The sequence below is a fragment of the Rhamphochromis longiceps genome, linkage group LG5, assembly GCF_057381845.1.
Source record: "Rhamphochromis longiceps isolate RC_006_pf linkage group LG5, R_longiceps_female_GT1.1, whole genome shotgun sequence".
Lineage (NCBI taxonomy): Eukaryota > Metazoa > Chordata > Actinopteri > Cichliformes > Cichlidae > Rhamphochromis > Rhamphochromis longiceps.
This window is the reverse complement of record NC_140561.1, coordinates 21686345-21704767: the sequence shown is the minus strand read 5'-3', so window position 1 is coordinate 21704767 and position 18423 is coordinate 21686345. Positions and strand designations below refer to the sequence as shown.

General features: G+C 40.8%; 2 protein-coding genes across 4 annotated transcripts in view; both read left to right on the top strand.

Annotated features, from left to right (window-relative positions):
- Positions 1 to 1381: 1381 nt before the first annotated feature.
- On the top strand, positions 1382 to 5115 carry LOC146669925 (G protein-coupled receptor 61-like). The gene is made up of 2 exons (XM_085407938.1): positions 1382 to 1577; positions 2976 to 5115. The coding sequence occupies exon 2, from the start codon at positions 3191 to 3193 to the stop codon at positions 4592 to 4594; it is 1404 nt and encodes a 467-aa protein (XP_085264064.1). The 5' UTR covers positions 1382 to 1577; positions 2976 to 3190; the 3' UTR covers positions 4595 to 5115.
- Positions 5116 to 9274: 4159 nt separating this feature from the next.
- LOC146669924 (AMP deaminase 2-like) overlaps positions 9275 to 18423 on the top strand; it is a 34277-nt gene continuing 25128 nt past the window's right edge. Inside the window, exons 1-3 of one of the 3 annotated variants that reach the window (XM_085406577.1) lie at positions 9275 to 9387; positions 9688 to 9734; positions 13004 to 13413. In XM_085406577.1, the coding sequence (XP_085262703.1) occupies positions 13041 to 13413 (373 nt within the window). In that variant the 5' untranslated portion in view covers positions 9275 to 9387; positions 9688 to 9734; positions 13004 to 13040. Of the gene's footprint in view, positions 9388 to 9687; positions 9735 to 12681; positions 13414 to 18423 lie in introns of those variants that run through there. The other 2 variants (XM_085406578.1, XM_085406576.1) reach the window with 2 other exon arrangements.

Sequence of the window (18423 nt, the reverse complement as noted above, 5' to 3'; positions counted from 1 at the left end):
AAGTGGGTGACACCACTCCACTCTCAGCATCTTCTACTTGCCATAGTGCAATAAATACACTGATATGGAGGATGGGAGCAATAAACTAGAAAACCTCAATTCTCACAGCAACTAAAGCAGTGGCGTTATCATAATAGAGCTATTAGTGAACAACTAGTTTAATCTAAAAATGCATGAGAGGTGCTGCAAATTAAAACATGCTTTTTAATGGTCAAAGAAGACATAATTTCCATGAAATGCAAATGTTATGTGTGTAATTATGGGAAACCTTACAAATGCAAATGAAAAACACCCCAGAACTCAGCAGCTTTATGCCCACTCCTTCAGTAGAGTAGCCTTATCCATAATAGCCCAGATTTCATTGTCCTCAGCAGACAGAGCAGTGAGGATGGACTCCATGTGAAAAAGATCACCGTGGCAACAGGAGTCCCAGTTTGAGAAGCTGGGATGGATGGAGGCTGAGGCCTGGCCTAATCAATCCTTCAATGTCTCAGCAAATCTTAGACTGGAAGGCGCTTTAATCTGTAGAATAACAAACTGAAACACTACAGGCTGACAACAGTAAATCAACTGGAAGAGGAAGGAGAAATAGGGGGCGGGATATGAGAGGGAGGAGCATGAGCAAAGATTTATGAACCTTAACAGGTTATTTGAGAATCGTATTTTCCAAGGTAGGAGTTTGGAAACACACAAACAATATTTTTGGTATGCTAGTGGTAGGTGACAGTAGGTTTCCTGTCAGGAAAGGTGACATGTTTTCCCCCTTCTAAATCCCCAGCAGAGGGCAACTTTTAAAAATGTGAAGCTCAGCTGTGCTTCATCTGGAGCAGTCAGGGTGTAGCAAAGTAACCATCATGTCACACAGCAAGCAAAAATTGCACATCAGCAGTGAATGGATTTTGCTCTGTACATTATTTAGGGAACATGTACAGTTAGCAAAGCGGCTTTCTGACTGTTGCTGCAGTAAATTTAACATAGGAAGTTGAGCTACCCTTTAAATAAAGCTAATATTTAAGCTCCCTGTGTGGTTGAATGTGAAGTCAGAGGACTGCCAAAGTGACTGCTGTTATCCTTTGAAGACCATCTTTACCAACTTTGTGACAACCCGGCTGAGACACACTAAAGCACTCGTTATTTAAAAGAAATTTATAACGCTGCTGCAGTGGCATTCCTTCATTTTTGAAGACTCAGATTGAGATGACGGTAAGGACATTAGGACCCTGTGGAGACAGCAGCTCTGGTCCTGTTTCTCACTGCCTCCTGCTCCATCTCTGCAATGTGTGTGAGTGGAGGGGGAAGGCAGAGAGTGAGCTGGTGTCTTTGCAAGCATTTACATCAGCATCGTTTCAGAGAAATCTCTGCTGCCACAGCTGTTGTCAGCTAGGGAGAAGGATGCACTAGGCAGATCAAGGGATGGAGAAAGAAACAGGCTGTTACAGTGGGAAGTACCTCAGCAGCATTTTTTAAGGTACAGTGATTGATTTCCACTGTGTACCTCAGCAGTAGGAGCTAAACCAGGATTCCATCCTCAAACCCCAAAGCAGCAGACAGCTGCATCAGGAAATACTCTGATTCAGGTATATTATGCTCTCTGCCTTTTTCTTTCTGTGTCTTCCCATCACACTCCCCGATCCTCACCACATTCTCCTCGCTTGTTCTCTCACGCCTCCTGTAATCTGCTCGTTGTGTAGCGCTGACTGCAACAAATTCATTTAAGCTACATTCTGATATACAGAATAAGAGCCTTGCTTATTATTAAAATGGGTGTAATGCATTAATAATTAAAACATAAACGAGCAGGTGGAAGGGAAAGGAATGGCCAAACCAGGCAGGAGGGTTAAAGTGAATTGACTGTACCCTTATGTGTGGTATACAGACGTTGCTCAGTGTGGGCAGTCATTCATAGGCGATGAGAGAGGTTAGAGCTCAGTATTTACTTGAACGTGGATTACTGTGATTGTAAACGTCACATCTGTGGCAGACAGAATTCATATCAGCAGGCAGCATGGTTTCCTTTATATGGCAACAGCCAACCATAGCTCTCTGTCTCTGTGCACAGGTAACATGCTAACAGCCTGCTCAACCTGTGAACATCCTTAGAATTTCTATTTGGAACATTAAATTAACTCATTCTAAATGATCAGGGCTTCCTCAGTGGAAGACATCACCCTCTGTACAATCACAGACCTACATACAGGCCTCTCAGAGTCTGTGGCTAGGTTTTGGTTTTTTTGGGCTAGAAAAGGTAGTCATAAATATGCAGGTTAACCACAAAATATGCATATATCTTTGAGGCAAGCGAGTGCTCTCATGGCAGTTGTAGATGTGATGGAAAAGGCCTATTAACTAGTCAGTGATAGTACTGGTTTTGGTGAATTAGCTCATGTACAGACAGGATGTGTGCTTGAAAAGTATTTATACCTTCCTGCTGTTGCTGCCCGGGAAGAATAAGTCTGGATTTATCGTTGACCTTCTTTGCTGTAATATATTCTTAAAAATTAAACTGCTCTCCAATTTTTTCCCTTAGAGTTATTCTGATAATAAATACGCATTTTTTTCAGTATTATTATTTGGTTTTAGACGTGGCCTAACTCTACTGCATGATGACTTCTCATTTTTCATTCTTTTTACTTACTCAGTTCCTGCAGCATGTTGCTAAAAAAGGTGTCAAATGTCCATGCCTTGAATAATGAATATCTAATAGAGTTAATTGGTTTGAGGGGTGGCTTTGAATTACCTTATCAGCAAGATCGCTTTAACGGAGATTTCAGAAGCTAAGGAGGATTTTTATAAAACTTCATCTAAGTGAATTAATTTTGATGGTAGCTGGGGCAAAAAGGGAAACTCACCATGGAAGGATGAGTTCATATAACTGATATTTGCAAATTAGAGGTCTCTCATGACACAGTACACACACAGGCAAACATCCACTCACAGATATTTACCCTCTCTTCTTCTTCTTCTTCTTATTGTAGGGTGGGTCTGTGACTGATGAAAGACAAGAAGGCTTTTTAATGGAAAGGATTCAAAACATCTAAACTTCCTGACATCACAGCAACATCTTCTGGACTACGGGGCAGCTTTTTACCTCATTTTCAAGTCACTGTTTTCTGGCCACATTTCCCTTTCTTTGAAGGATGGGTGATGGGCCTGTGACTGACTCTGCCCGCCTGCCTCGTCCCACCCTTCAATGGAGCCAATGTGGAACTCCTCCCACACACCTCCACAGCCCACATCCAACATGTCTGCCTCCTCTCTGCCTGAAGGCTGGGCTCTGTCCCAGTCGCTAGCCCTACTGGCGATGCTGCTCATGGATCTGTTGGCTGTGGTGGGTAATGTCGCTGTCATGGCGGTCATTGCCAAGGCCCCGCAGCTCCACAAGTTTGCCTTTGTCTTCCACCTGTGCGTGGTGGACCTTCTGGCAGCCCTGGTGCTGATGCCCCTTGGCATGCTCTCGAGCCGCGCCTTCTTCGGGGAGGCCCTGTGCAGGAGCTACCTCTTTCTCAGTGTGTGCCTAGTCAGTGCTGCCATCCTCTCTATCTCTGTCATCAATGTGGAGCGTTATTACTACATCATACATCCGATGCGTTATGAAGTGAAGATGACCATTGGCCTGGTAGCTTCGGTGCTTGTAGGGATATGGGTAAAAGCTCTGGCCATGTCTGCTCTGCCACTGCTCGCTTGGTTCCTGCAGGGTGGAAAAACTCCTCTTTTGGAGAGTAGCGGGGTTGAGGGAGGGGGTGGCGGTGCCGTGCCACCTCCCCCGGCTCAGGGTCACAGGCGCTGCTCACTGCACTGGACAGGGGGAGGGTCAAACCGTTTGGCCTTCATGGTCCTCTTCACTCTGGTGTATTTTCTGTGCCCACTGCTGGTGATTCTCGTTGTCTACTGCAACATGTTTAAAGTGGCCCGGGTGGCTGCCATGCACCACGGCCCACTGCCCACGTGGATGGACACACCTCGCCGCCAGCGGTCAGAGTCACTCAGCAGCCGTTCTACAATGGTTACGAGCTCCGGGACAGGTACTGGAACTGGCAGAGGAACTCCACAACGCCCTTTTGGAGGAGGGAAGGCTGCAGCAGTGTTGGCAGCAGTGGGTGGGCAATTCCTTTGTTGCTGGCTGCCCTACTTTACTTTCCACCTGTATTCAGCACTGGCTGCCAGCCCTCCAGCCACACTGGCCTCTCTGGAGGAAGTGGTCACCTGGATTGGCTACTTCTGCTTCACCTCCAATCCCTTCTTCTACGGCTGTCTGAACAGACAGATCCGAGAGGAGCTGGGCAAGCATCTGCCTTGCCTGTTTCGTCGAGCGGGGATCGAGGTGGAGGACAGACTGCCCAGCCGTGAAGGATCCATAGAGGAAAATTTCCTTCAGTTTCTTCAGGGCACCGGCTGCAACTTGGATCCTCAAAACTCTCACAGCACTTCCAGTCCTAAGGGTGAGGCCTGCTGCCCTGTGGCTCAGTCACAGCCAGCCGAGCCGGCACATGCCATACCCATTGATTTCCGTATCCCAGGACAAATTGCAGAGGAGACTTCAGAGTTTATTGAGATTGAACAGGCGAAAAACAACCATATATATACAGACAGCTGACTTTTCAATGTCTCTATATTTTGAAAAATACGTTCAAAGAAACACAGTCTTTCAGGAAAACACGTGTCTCTATTTTTTTCTTGAAAGCTGTCCACCAGGTAGCTAAATTCATTTTAAAGACTAATAATTGTATCTTTGGATCACTGCACTTTGCCTCATCAGTTTTCATCCTTGTTTTTGAAAACAATCATGGTTGAACAGTTAAATGCAGATGTACAAACTTTTGCTTGCGAACAGGGAAGTTACTGCTTTATTTAAAAAAAAGAAAATAAAAGGCTGTATTTTGGCCTTCAGCTCAGCCCTGTACAGTAAATGACTCACTGAATTGCTATTTATGTTGTTTAAGCTTTTTTAATAGATGAAAATAAACATTAATTTGGTGTTTGAGTCTCTGACGTTTTGGCAGTAAAATATTTTTGAGGAATTTCTTTTCATCTCAAATTAAGAAACACTTGCTTAAATACACTGGCTCCCTCTGAAATCATTACTTTAATATTATGCAGTTACATCTTGCTACCAGAAAAATTACCCTAGTATACGAATACGAAGATTAAAAAGTTTTGTTGGTTTTTTTTACAAGACTTCAGCAAGTCATTTTAAACATTACTGCAAGAAAAGTAATGTTAAAAAACACAGCAATAAAAACATCATATTGAACAATAGTTTGGAGTTTTGTCAGTGACAATGGCAGCTTTAAGCCAATTCGATTACATTAGATGTGTACATATTGTGGCCTGACTGCTCATGGATTTGGTACAAGCTGTTTACAGACAAACTTTCCTTGGTGCTTTACGATGTAACTACGATGTTTAGGGTTACCCCCGCTTCCTGCCATGTGATGTATCTATCAATGTCTTTGGATATAAATTTAGATCTTAAAAAAATTAATAAATCAGCATTCGCTTGATGCACTGCTAAAAATTGAATGATGATTCTGTTCTCTACATTGTTTAATGTACTAAACTCTAAGTTATGTTCAGTAAAATTGTGTAAGGTTTGGTTGTGTATGTCAGTCAACACAAGCATTTTTTAAATGATGAGTTTAGGTATTTGTAAAAGAAGTGATGACAAGGAGGCCAATGTATTTTGACAAGTGCAGTAACTGCCTTCTTTGTGTTTTTCCGCTGTGAGATTTTAAGGAGAATACATGTGGATTGTTTTCTTTTTACTACCCTGATTCTCTTCAGGGTTTTGTTTTTAAGTACCTCAGTGCAGGAAACAATATTTCACTGTCTAATACGACCCCTGCACACTACTTTAATGTTGTGGGAAGAACAGAGCAGACAGAATTTGCTTGAGGTTTTTAAAAGACTTGGTTTTGCAGCTTAACTATGAGCTGAAATTGTATTTTATAGCGAACTGTTAGAGGGAGACGTGTGAAAATGACTGATTAAAATAAAGAGGCTTTCTTATGTATTGTGGAAACAGGGTTTTTAAGATATTTTTTCAGAGGGTGTTTTAGTGACAAGGCCAACTTGACACCTTCTTTTTATCACGTCTAAATATCTCAAACTGTGAATGATGTTGAATGTTTGTGTTAGGTTCTGTTTTGACTTGTTCGGAGATTGTTTTTTAAGCTGTGGTGAAGATAAAGAATGACTTCCACTGTACAATGATATGAATGTGTTAAAAAAAACACAGCTGAAGCTAAAGCGAGAGATACTGTTGTAATAAAGAGTTTCTATGTTTGTAAAATATTTTGGATGCATTCGCATAATTTAACCTACAATGTGGGGTTTCTGCCAAAATATTGGTATAAGTGCAATATACTCTTGCTGGCCACTTAATTGAGTACGGTTGTTCAATTACATGTTAACTCAAATATCTAATCAATCAATCACAGGGCAGCAACTCAGTGCATTTAGGTGTGTAGACATGATTAAGATGACCAGCTGAAGTTCAAACCGAATTTCAGAAACACACCCATTTGTAGGGTTTACAGAGAGTCCAAAAACGATCAAATATTCAGTGAGCTTCAGCTCTCTGGGTGAAAATGTTTCATTGATGTCGGAGGACAATGGTCTGACTGTTTGAAGCTGATAGGAAGGCCGCTGTAACTCAAAGAACCACATGTTACAACCAAGGTATGCAGAAGAGCATCATTGAACCGTGAAGCAGAAGACTGTATCAGTTTTCACTCCTGTCTCCTAAGAAATTGAGGGTACATTTTACTCTTGATCACTAAAATAGTAAATCAATATTTGTGGCATAGTTTTTTTTAATAATAACATTAACATTTTAGTGTTTTATATTACTGTACATGTGTGTGCCTTAATCCTTTGCATTGAAATGCAAAGAGAGATGGTGGGGGAATATAGTTCACAGTAATCTGAAGGTAAAAATCTTCAAAAATGAAAAAATTGAAATATTTTAGAGATACATGAAAAATGTGTCAATCAACCACTAAAACAATTTTTTCTGTTCATGAAAATTAAAAAAAAAAAAAAAGGTAATAATAATAACAATAATAATGTGCTTATATATATATATATATATATATATATATATATATATATATATATATATATCCTGTTTCTATTTAATTTTTTTGCTTTGTTTCATTTGGAAGATGTGATTGCTCAACACGCCTCACACTTCTATGATGGACCTCAGTCAAACCGCCCCCAGCTTCGGCAGGCTCTGCCATCCCCATGGCAATTATTACCAAGAGACATTTTTCTAGGCTGTAGTGGGTGGTAGGAGGAGCTTATTCGATTGGGAATCCAACATGACGCCCCTATCTGTGACTTCTTAAAATATATTCTCTACACTAAACCAGATCTGACATTTGGTTTTGTTATGTTATCACAAACCATAGCACTCCTAGTGTGAATATGTCATGCTGTAAACTGGAATGGCCCTCTTAGACTTTATTTGTTATTTATGTGAAATCTTGGGTTACTTTGCCTTGTAATATATCTAGTTGTACCATAACAACAATGTTATATTCTGTTAAAGATTCACATTATATTTGTCAACATTAGTTATAATCATACACATTATGCCCTTGCTTTTGCATTAACAGAAAGATCTGGCGTGTTGTGGTCCAGGACAGACACTAAAGCAGCACAGTAAAGGGAATTAATCATCATCCTAGGTAATCGTCTGCGAGTCATTTGATCAACCCACTCAAAACGGAATCTTGCACATGTTTTAACATGATCTACTAAATTATTATAAATCTTATCTGGTGGGTAATAAAGGTCAAAGGTTTGAGACACTGAAACATTGGACTTCAGTTTTAAATGCCTTGAGTCAGCCAGCTCAGTACGTGTTCCTATTTTAAGGCTATTTGAGGTGTCAGAGAGTCTTTTTCTTTGCTTTTGCAAACAGCCTTGCTTTCTAAGCTAACATATAAGCTTAAGCAAACTTTCAGTAAAAGTTTAGGAAACTATATTTTACATTTTCACCACTGCTTTACTTTTTAAACACCGGTATTCACTGTGGTAAATAACAGTAAGCAGAATAAGTTATATTCTGCTATAAGTAGATACAAATCTGCTTTTATGTCATTTTAGAAGTATTTTACTTCTACTCAACAGCATTTCAGAGAAAAATGCTGTACTTTTTACTCCACTACATTTACTTGACTTTAGTATTTGACCTCTGTAACAGGTATGACAAATATGATCTACACATAGAAAATTTTTTGCAACACACACTCACCATGTGTTTTGTTAAGTATACCTGTTCAGCTGCATATTCATGCAAATATCCCAACCAGTCTCAGCCAGTCACATGGCAGCCACTCAGTGCTCTGTGGACATAGCCAAGATGACCTGCTGAAATTCAAACTGAGCATCAGAAAGGAGAAGAAAGGTGATTTAACTGACTTGGCATGGTTGCTGGTATCAGATGCGCTGATCTGAGTATTTCAAAAACTGTTGATCTACTGGAATTTTCAAAAACACAGCCATGTGTAAGGGTTATAGAGAATGCGCCGGATAAAAAGGAAAATATCCAGTGAGTTTCGAGTTCTCTGGCTAAAAGTACTTTGTTGATATCACAGGTCAAAGAATGATGAGACTGCTTTGAGCTGACAGGACAGCAAAATTAAATCAAATAGCCACTTGTTAAAACAAAGGTATGCAGATGAGCACCTTATGCACAGCATGCTGAAGCTTGAATCAGATGTGCTATAGCAGCAGAAGACCTCACTGGGTGCCATTCCTTTTAGATAAGAACAAGACAATTAGGGTAAAATTCACATAGGCTCACGAAAACTGGACAGCAGAAATGCTGTCTGGTCTGATGGGTCTTGATTTCTGCTGCCATTTTCAGATGTTAGGATCAGCATTTGGCATAAAGAACACGAAAAGCATGGATTCGTCTCCAGACGGCTACTTCCAGTACAATGCACCGTGTCGCAAAGTTCAATTCAACTTTGGGATGTGGTGGACTGGGAGACTTACTAGCAAGGTGTACCTAATAAAATGGCCAGCGAGTGCATGCCAGGCGCTAAAAAATGTGCTCCATCTAAATAAGAAGAGGAAAGTAACACATAAAACTAACACCGATAGCGTTTAATATATGGTGACCTTTGAGATATTACCAGTAAGAAAGTCATTCTAGGATTTAATTGCTAAATATTTCAGAACTTGTTTTAAATACAGCTGCTGAAGATAAGCTACTATCAAACGTTATCTAACCAGTGTGGAAACACATTTGTTCTTCTTTCACCGGGACCTTTGAACCCTCTCCCAGCGCCTCCTTTGAACACAACACTTCATCCTACTGTGGAGGAAACTGAAGTAACAGAATAACAAAGCCACCCAAACCGAATATCACCACTGGTAAGTATTTCCTAGCTAGAATTATTTAACTAATACTTATTTCTCTCATGGGTTTGCCATTTTTAAGCTAAAACGTAGGCTATTGACACTGCAGTTATCGTGCTTGAACTAACTTTGTACATTTGATAGTGGACAGTTAAGCTAGTACGAAGCAGTCGCGTTGTTAGCTATGTGAAACTCCTCGATAACGTGTTTACAGTCGGCGCTCTTGTTAGCTACTCTGCGGATGTATACGCACACATATTTAGAGCCCGTATATACTGTAACGAGCCGTCGTTGTTGCTTTATCTTTGTGTCAAGGTATTTCCTGCCACTTCCAGCGAACGAGTCGTCAACAATGTCCGTTGGTAAGTCGGCACCCGACATAGCTGTACTCAAATATACACGAAACACGCTCTAGAAAAAGGAGTTTAGCTCTCCCTTTAAGTGTCTTATCACCAGAAAATCTGTCAGAAGCTTATTACATAGGTAAAAAAACAAAAAACAAAACGAATTTAACCTTATTGCAGTGCAATACATCACAAAACCTTGCCTCAAATAAGGGAAAAACAGTAGTTGTTTGGTATTTTTATGCGTTAAATGTACTAATAGTACTAATATTTGAAAGCTTGTACCCCTGCTTGCTTTTACGTGGCCAAGGAGGAAGCTGTGAGGTCCTATTTGTGCCAACATTATGCTCACATTCATCGTGTCTTTTCGGTTATGCTTTGGTTCACCTTTAAAGTTGTGACAAAACTATTGTTACAAACTGATTGTGTCTGTGCGTTGATCAGCTGACAGGACAAAAACAAAAATGTGGCTGTGACTTTGCTTTCGTCATCCTGTTGCACTTCCTGTCATTTGACAGTGTGGCTTTGCAGCTGGTCTTGATGCGTCTTTTGATTGTGTTGTCTTTATGTGATTTATGAGTAATGGAGTCAATTTGTGTGTGCCATTGGATGAACTTGATCAGCTTTGACGTTGTAGGTGGAGTGAACAATATAGAACTAGTTCTCAACTGACACTGGTTATCAGTTCACATTCCTGTATACCATCAGTATTTTTGTTACAGTGGTGGGTGAAAGCCACCACTCATTTGTTTCTGCTTTTCTTCCAACGAGCTAGACTTTCTTGTAACATGTTAAAAGTGCTCTTAAGCAATAGTTCTCCAAAGTTTTTTCTTTGGACACTGGCTGCTTTTTTAACTTATTTTGAATACAGTCTGTGTATCTGATCATATTCATAGGAATGTTTTTTGCTTGTTGAGCCATTTGATAGGGAACTGAGAGACACTTAACTCAGGGGATGTCTACACATAACAGACAACTTTTTAAAGTTTTAAAGGTACTTTTCCCCCCCTGGCAACCTGGCATGAAAACACATAATTAGTTCACAGTTTGACAGCCCTAAAAATTGTATTCACTGAAAACTTGGCATATGTTGGCATGATGTGCTGTGCATCCTTAAAAAACTAGACTAATGGAGGATAAGCAAAGAGACTTAAAGAGCTATTTACAGCAGATGGACACAATCTGAAAGTGTTCTTAAGATATGCTAAAAATAAAAAATCCAGCAAAGACCTGACTTGAAAGATGCATTTGACCCTGCATTTGATCCATATACTGTTTGCTGAAGCCTCATCAAAAAGGTGGCTGTCACTAAGCCATTGTTAAGAAAGGGAAACTGGGAGAAAAGACTAAGGTAATCCAGGGACCTGGCAATAGAAGAAGCAGTGCTATTAATAAAAACATGCCCTGGTTGTATTTTATTATAGAAAATACCAGTATAGACTATTTCAAAGTGTATATTAGCTCATTTAAAAATATGTTACTTTGTTCAGCAGGATTTTGTGTAATGTACACTGTCAAGATGCTGTTTAATAGATGTGACCACACTAGGGGTTTTTCCTGTATGGCCCTGGTAAACAAAATGTTGCACTTCATAAGCACTGGTCTGAATAAGTGGGGGAAAAATCTCCTAAGCAGCCAGATATATGCTCACTGGTCTCATTTTTAACAAAAGGGTGTGCAAACAGAAGGCTTGACCAAGCAGCAGAAGCAGGGAGAAAACCAAAGGAGAGTTTTCAGGTACTATGACTGCTTTCTGTTTCTTGCTGAGGCTTTAAGAATATGACTAATTTGTATTTTGCGAAGTAGTTAAGATATTCATCGGGTTAGTTATTTATTTTTTCCTTTTCAAAAGTGGGCCTGTGTGTTTTAGGCTTTTCTGCTGGTGCTGCCGCACCAGATGGTAAGCAGTGTCATTAAAACCTGGGTGAGCTTTCAGGAAAAAGAAACCCTGATATAACCTTTTATTTTTTCCTTACTTTGCAGACACTTCCACTTCAGTACCCAAATAAGATTATCTTTTAAAGATATTATTGTAAATTTAAGTGTTTGTTGTACAATGTACTAGTCTTTTTTTAAAAGCTTTATCAGTTTCCGTTTTGCTTTTAGAGTTTTGGTTAGATACACTTGAATATTTTACTATCACATGAGTTACTTGGATGTAACTGTTAGATATAAAGGTTTTACCATGTAAAAAGCAAAAACCTTTCACACACATGTTTTTTAAACTTTTGAAAAGAAGGAATAGAAATTTTCATCCAGCTGCATACAGTTTTCATGCCACTAGATGGGGCTCTTTGCTTGTTCTTAACAACTCTCTTTGTATGACTATTCTGGTCCATAATATAGTTTCTTCCTAGTTTTGGAGAATTGGATTTACAGAATATTGAAATTTAATTCTCAAGTTGAATAATTGCAATCACTGATTCAGCATTGTGTTTAAAAGCTAAATTAGCAGTGACGTTAACATTACTAAAGCATAAAATATGCAGTATTGAACTTATAAAATATACCAGTGTGATTATTAACTGTGTAAATTTCCAGTCTGTGAAACTTTCAACAGAAAACACTTTAGTTTGCAATTTAGTGATGTGTGTATTGAGAGCATGAACACTAGTAAAATTTAAGATTTTTTTAAATCATTGACCTGCTGTGTTGACTTTTGGATGCTTGTGTGTTTGCTAAACTTTTAAAAGAGTTTATGATGTATTGTAATTTTGCTCCTCAGCTACAGGAAGTAAGTGACAACGAGTCATTAATGCACTGTACTTGTCACAGGTTGTACCACAGCCTCTAGCTGGGCAATAGCTGTCACTATTTATAATACTCCATGTCAGGCGGGCCTCCGTGTGTGTGTGTGTGTGTGTGTGTGTGTGTGTGTGTGTGTGTGTGTGTGTGTGTGTGTGTGTGTGTGTGTGTGTGTGTGTGTGTGTGTGTGTGTAAGCTGTCCGTCTCCCCTCAGAATTTTCCAGCAAAGAAGACTGGGAGCTCATTGGTGAGCTGGTTATCGTGCTTATCCACAGAGTACCTTCTCTGTTATTTATTTTTTTAGTTATTTGCTGTTCATCGCGATCCTCTGTTTTTGCTTCTCTTGGATACACTGCATGTTTTAATGATATCTATCTAGCTGCTATTTTTAGAAGAGTGGAAAAACTTTTGTCCTTCGCTGACCTAGGCGCTCAGCTGGCTCAGCTGCAGCTGGTCTTCTGGCTTGCTAGCTGTCATGCTAGCTACACTCTTTGATTTCCAATGCCCTCCTCTGTGGCCGCTTTTCCCTGTGCTGCCTACAGGAAGCTCCTTCCCTGGTTGCTAAGGCAACCGAGGACGATGGCCCCCAGCAGGAGTTGGGGAAGCCTTGGGCTGTCTTTCAACTCGGCGCTGTGCAGTGTGCCTGCTGACCCGCCGCTGACTGGGAGGAGGAGCCAACTTTGCAGAGGAGCTTCGCCTGGCCCAGTATGGGTCCTACCGTCCCGCTGTCCCACTGTGAGACAGAGCTCCAGCATCAGAGCTAGTGCTCCTTTCTCCCCCTGCTGGCCACTTCAATGCTCTGACCCACTGTGCTCGACTAGTAACAAGAGCACAGGCGGCAAGATGTCATCTTCTTCCTCCACCTCCTCTAATGCTGCAAATGGACAAGGGAAGCCTAAGCCTAAATCCCCGATGCACAAGAGGGGGAGCCTGCAGAGCACCACCAGCCCTGGTGAGTGTGGGTGAAAGGGTGGGTTTGGGGGGTCCCAAAGAAGAAATGGGGGAACATCTTACGTGGATGTGGGGTCAGAAAATTATACATGTGCTTGTGCAATGGTATTTAAGAATCCATGCTGCTCACAAAGAGCAATGAGAGGGAAGTGGAGAATTCTGCAACTCTAGCTAGTTTTTTTCCGCCTGTAAATTGATTTGAAGCTTCCACCCATGTTGGATACGTTCAGCATGTGTGCTCTTCTGTGTGTAATACACCTCGCTGAATCGATTAACTGCAAAGAACATTTTCACAAAACTTCAGATGAAAGTGATTATTTAACAATTGCTATTCTAGTTTTTTCAGTCGGACAATTACTTAGTGTATGAAACATCAGAAAGTATTGACTAGCGCACATGAATGGTTCTCGAAGCCAGATAACAGTGTAAAGTCCAGCAAGGTTGTGCAAAAGAAAAAAATAATAGTGTGTACTTTGATAAGAAGGTAAAGTTCAGGTTAAGTGTATCATTTGTCATAACGAGGCACCGATGAACAGCCTTTGCTTAACTTGTGAAGTTAATGTTTTGCAGATGAGTGTAACAGTGTAATGTGCATTTATTGTCCTCTTTTGCACAGTGAATATCGCTTTTTGTATACACATTTCTGACTGTCTGTGTATTATTGTCAGATTGTAAAGGAATGTGAGGAGTTTGTGGGCCTATTTACCCGACCACCTTGCACAGTTTCTGCTACAGTTTATCAGCTTTGCACAGAGCAGTGGTATCAGTTTATCTTTCAACTGCAACTCTCTCTCTCATTACAAGTTTCTGTTAGATTGTTCTCTCAGCATCCCAGATAAAAGAAAACAACACATTTAACATTTTGTGTGTGTGAGTGATGGAATAGACAAAAATTATTGTGCTTTTATGATTATCTTTGATTTTAATGTTAACTGCTCTTTCCAGTGAGAAACAATCAAGTTAGACCTGCAATTTATATGTGAAATGAATTGGTTCCTCAGGGTGCTGCACAGCACAAAAGTCGAGCATTTGGAGGGATGCAGCAGCAGATCGTGAGGAGTAACTCACGCTGACACACTGCTTACAGTATTTGCTGAGGACGCCTGTCTTTGGTGCAGTAATAAATAACTTATAGGTCTCTCCAGCCATGCAGTCATTCAAGTCCTCTCAATTAGCCGCTTGGCTGAGCCTTGTGCTCTCCCAGTGTGATAATATGGTCCATTATGGTCCATCTGACTACATTTTTATTTTTGCCTCTAAACGACTGTTCTCAAAGTCAGGTCATGGACTGAAGCTCAATATTTGCATTGTTTCTTCTTGTAACCTCAGCAGAAATAGTTCTCTTATCACATTTTCCCCTCTCACCAAACACATCTCTCCAGCACTGATGCACCCCTGCATACTTGAAACAGTTCTCTTATGCAATGGTTTGAGTGGATTTGCTGGTGTAAACATTGATTAACCAACCAGCTTCCTGGAGGAAACTGCCTCTGCCTGTAGGCTCCGCAGCTCTCCCACTGGACTCTGGCATAAAGCAGAATATGTAATACCCAGTTATATGACGTGATATGTGGAGGTTATTAAAGTGTCTGCCAGAGCAGTGCAGGGAATTCCTCTCACCAGTTTGGATCAGCGCTCTTCTTCCTGTATGCAGCCTTCTATCTTTATTTTTGGCTCTAACTTCATACAGGCTTTTGCACATTTTACCTGCAGGCTGTCTGGTTGTCTAGCTTGATGCTTTTGTCGAGGCAGTTATTTTTGTCTCTTGTATGTATGATGGTTTGTCAGCTCAGCATTTCATAGGTGTGGGGATTGCTGTCTTGTTACCTGGATTTAACATTAGTTTTGTGCCATCTATATAATACTGGATAATGTATTTCTAGTACCCATTTATGTCAGTTCTTTTAATTATTCTAAAAGATATGTTTGTTTGTTTTTAAAATGCACTGTACCCTCGAACCCCCCCCCCCCCCCCCCCCCCAAAATACTGTATCGGTTATTAATAGGTGGCCACTGGTCTGCGGGCACCACATTAATCTGTATCTTTTATACTCTCTACACATCCTGCTGCATGCTGCAGTTGGATGGTTACCGTATTTCCTCCAAGACTCTGGCTGTCTCCTGTTCTGGTTCATTATTAAGCAGATATACTGCTTGTGTCACAGCATGTCTCTTGTGCATCTGTCTTCAATTTATGTGTATTCTTACCCCAGGTCATGTGAGCTCTGTGCCGTTACCCCTGAGGGGATTTGCTGTAGTCCTTACTGAATCATTATCATATCTACTCGTCTCCCTGTGGACTTTAACCCAGCTGACTGAAAAGCACCGTGCCTGTTCACCTCTTCTCACTCCCACGCTCTGGCCCTGCAGTAGACAGAAACACGTGACAAGCAAATACTGGGAGAAAACCAGAAGTTGTGTTTTGATCTCCTATTGAAAAGTTGTCAGTGTAACATGTTTTTCAATGTCACTCCTACAATGAATACGCTGAATAGCTTCAATTTAAAGTGAATTTGTTTAGAGAAAAACAGATTATTTTTATTCCGTTTTTGCTCTACACTTCAATATTCAATATTAAAAATGTTTCTTTGCTTTTCTTTCTAACCACTAGAGGGAGGCTTGGGAAAATACAAGGCAGCCCATCGGTTTGAAACAAGCAGCTGGTTGTTAGGGTCTCCGGTCTGTGGCTGTGCTCCCCTCAGACATGACTGAGGACCACTTTGCTCTGTGTTTGGTGGAAAATTCCAGGTCTTTCTTTTGCTATGAATAGCTCAGCTGCTTCCCATGTTAGAAAGGGAAAGTGTCTCAGTCCTGGAAAAGGGATTTTGGAGAGGTAGGAAGTGAGGCCTTGAAAACTGTCACACCAACAGGTGGGCCTGTCGCTATCTGGTAACAACAGGCCCACCTGTTGTTACCAGATAGCGACTGATATCATAATATCTGTCCAGGCAACCCACTCCACTCCACTCACACAGACACACACACAGACACACACAACCCCGTTCAGCTATCTTAGTGAGAACCTTCATTGACATAATGGTTACCCTAACCCTAACCATTAAAAATGAATGCCTAACCCTTACCCTAAACCTCACCATAACCTAATTGTAACCCTGACACTAAAACCACATTTTGAGCCTCAAAAAGGCCTTCAAACTTGTGAGGACACACTCACTGGTCCTCACAAGTGACTGCTGGTTCTCACAAGTATAGTAGAATGCGAATTTCGGTCCTCACAAAGATAGCTAGACAGAAACAGACACACACTCACATAGAAACACACAGAAGATTGGTTTGTTTCCACTCTACTATTTCTCACTCGGGTGCTCTGCTGGCTGACAGGCTGTACAGATGGTTATGATGGGTTGTATTTCAGTGCTTAAGTACAGTTAAGCATGCTACTTTGGTCTGTCTCTGCTCTTGTCGTGGCTCCCAATGAAGATCCATTTTCATTTAATCCACCTCATTCGATCACACATGAAGCAGCATCAGCTGATGTTTCAGTCCTTCACTGACTTCTTATTGTGTTTTGACCTCAGTGACTCATTGAATCTCTCACCCACCCCCTCCTGTTCATTTGATGATTCTCCAGATCATATTCTAAACTTTAATTAGGAATATACTCTCACACTTGCAACTCCACACTGATGTTTCTCACATTCCAGTTCATTGGTCATCTCACACATAGAAAAGTCATTTGTTCAGTCTGACAGCTGGCCAGTTTTCCACATTTCTGATATCTTCATGTTAAACTATTCATCTTTAGTTGATGTCAGAACATATAATAGGAACTTTTTCCTTTTGTTGTTATATTCTTATCACACCGCAACTCGTTCTTGCTTTGAAAAAATAGATTCCGCTATACAGCCTGAGTCAGGTTAGTCGCAGTTGTTTTAGTTTGCAACCATTAGTTGATACAGTAATGAAATATTAGTCATTAAAGCAAACAGTGCACAATTGGCCAGAGTTTAATCTTTAATCAAACTTCTGTATTTATAACATCCTTTTGTGGAAGCTCTGCCAGCAACACAAGACACTAAATCACAGCTAGAATTGCGAGTTTTCAACAGTGCGCAATTCATTTACACCAAAGCAAAGAGAGTAGTAAATGTGCATGGAAACGGATCAAAAGCTTTCTTGCTTAGCCATGGCAGGGAAGCAGTAGTCCCTTTATTGTCTCTGGCTTTGATACTTCACACAGTTTTTGTCTCAGGGTTGGAATTGTGAGCTCTTGATGTCCGAGCAGCGCTAACTGCAGAGGGTTATATGTTGACACTATCAAATGACACAGTGTTCCTTTTAGATATTCCGATATGGTGAGAAGTGCACTGACAGTGGTGACAACAACAACTGTGGTCTGGATAATCACAGAGGGTCAAAATGAATGATGTGAATACGTGTGCCTTTTTTGGTGTGTGACTATTAGTGTTTACATGTGCTGCTGTGGGTATGCAACATGTTTTGTGCACAGTTCGGTGTCTCGGGCTCCAGAGAGAACTTATTGTTTTGAGAAGATTCCCGTTGGACGGGGGGATGGGATACAAAAACAGCAGCGCAAATGCTGGGAAGCAGTTTTATTTGCATGTTCACCCTCTTTCATTCACACGGAAATGCTTGTGCAATTGTGTCAGCTCTCTTTTTCTTCAGGGAGAAAGGGAGTGAAAAATAATGCACAGCGACTCCCCTGTGCTGTTAATTAGTCTCCAGGGAAAGAGATTTGCAGAACACAACAGATGATGTAACTGCAGAAAAACTCAAGCTGGGGCTGAAAAAGAAAACATACCTCAGTGCTTGTGAGAAATGTGACTTAACAAAAACCACTGGACATATAGTATGTCTGAATTTAATTCACACAAGGCTGTAGGTGGTTTCAGCCAGCAAGCCTCTTAAATGATTCTGTTGTAGTAACACAATCAGTGGCAGAACACATTGCCATTTGTTGTTTACAATGGATGTCCTTCTTGTTTTTAAGCTCAGAACAGAAAGTCAAAGGAAATATTCCACAAGCCAA

Excerpts from the sequence above, each read along its gene's own strand:
- LOC146669925 (XM_085407938.1), top strand. The coding sequence starts at position 3,191 with ATGGAGCCAATGTGGAACTCCTCCCACACACCTCCACAGCCCACATCC.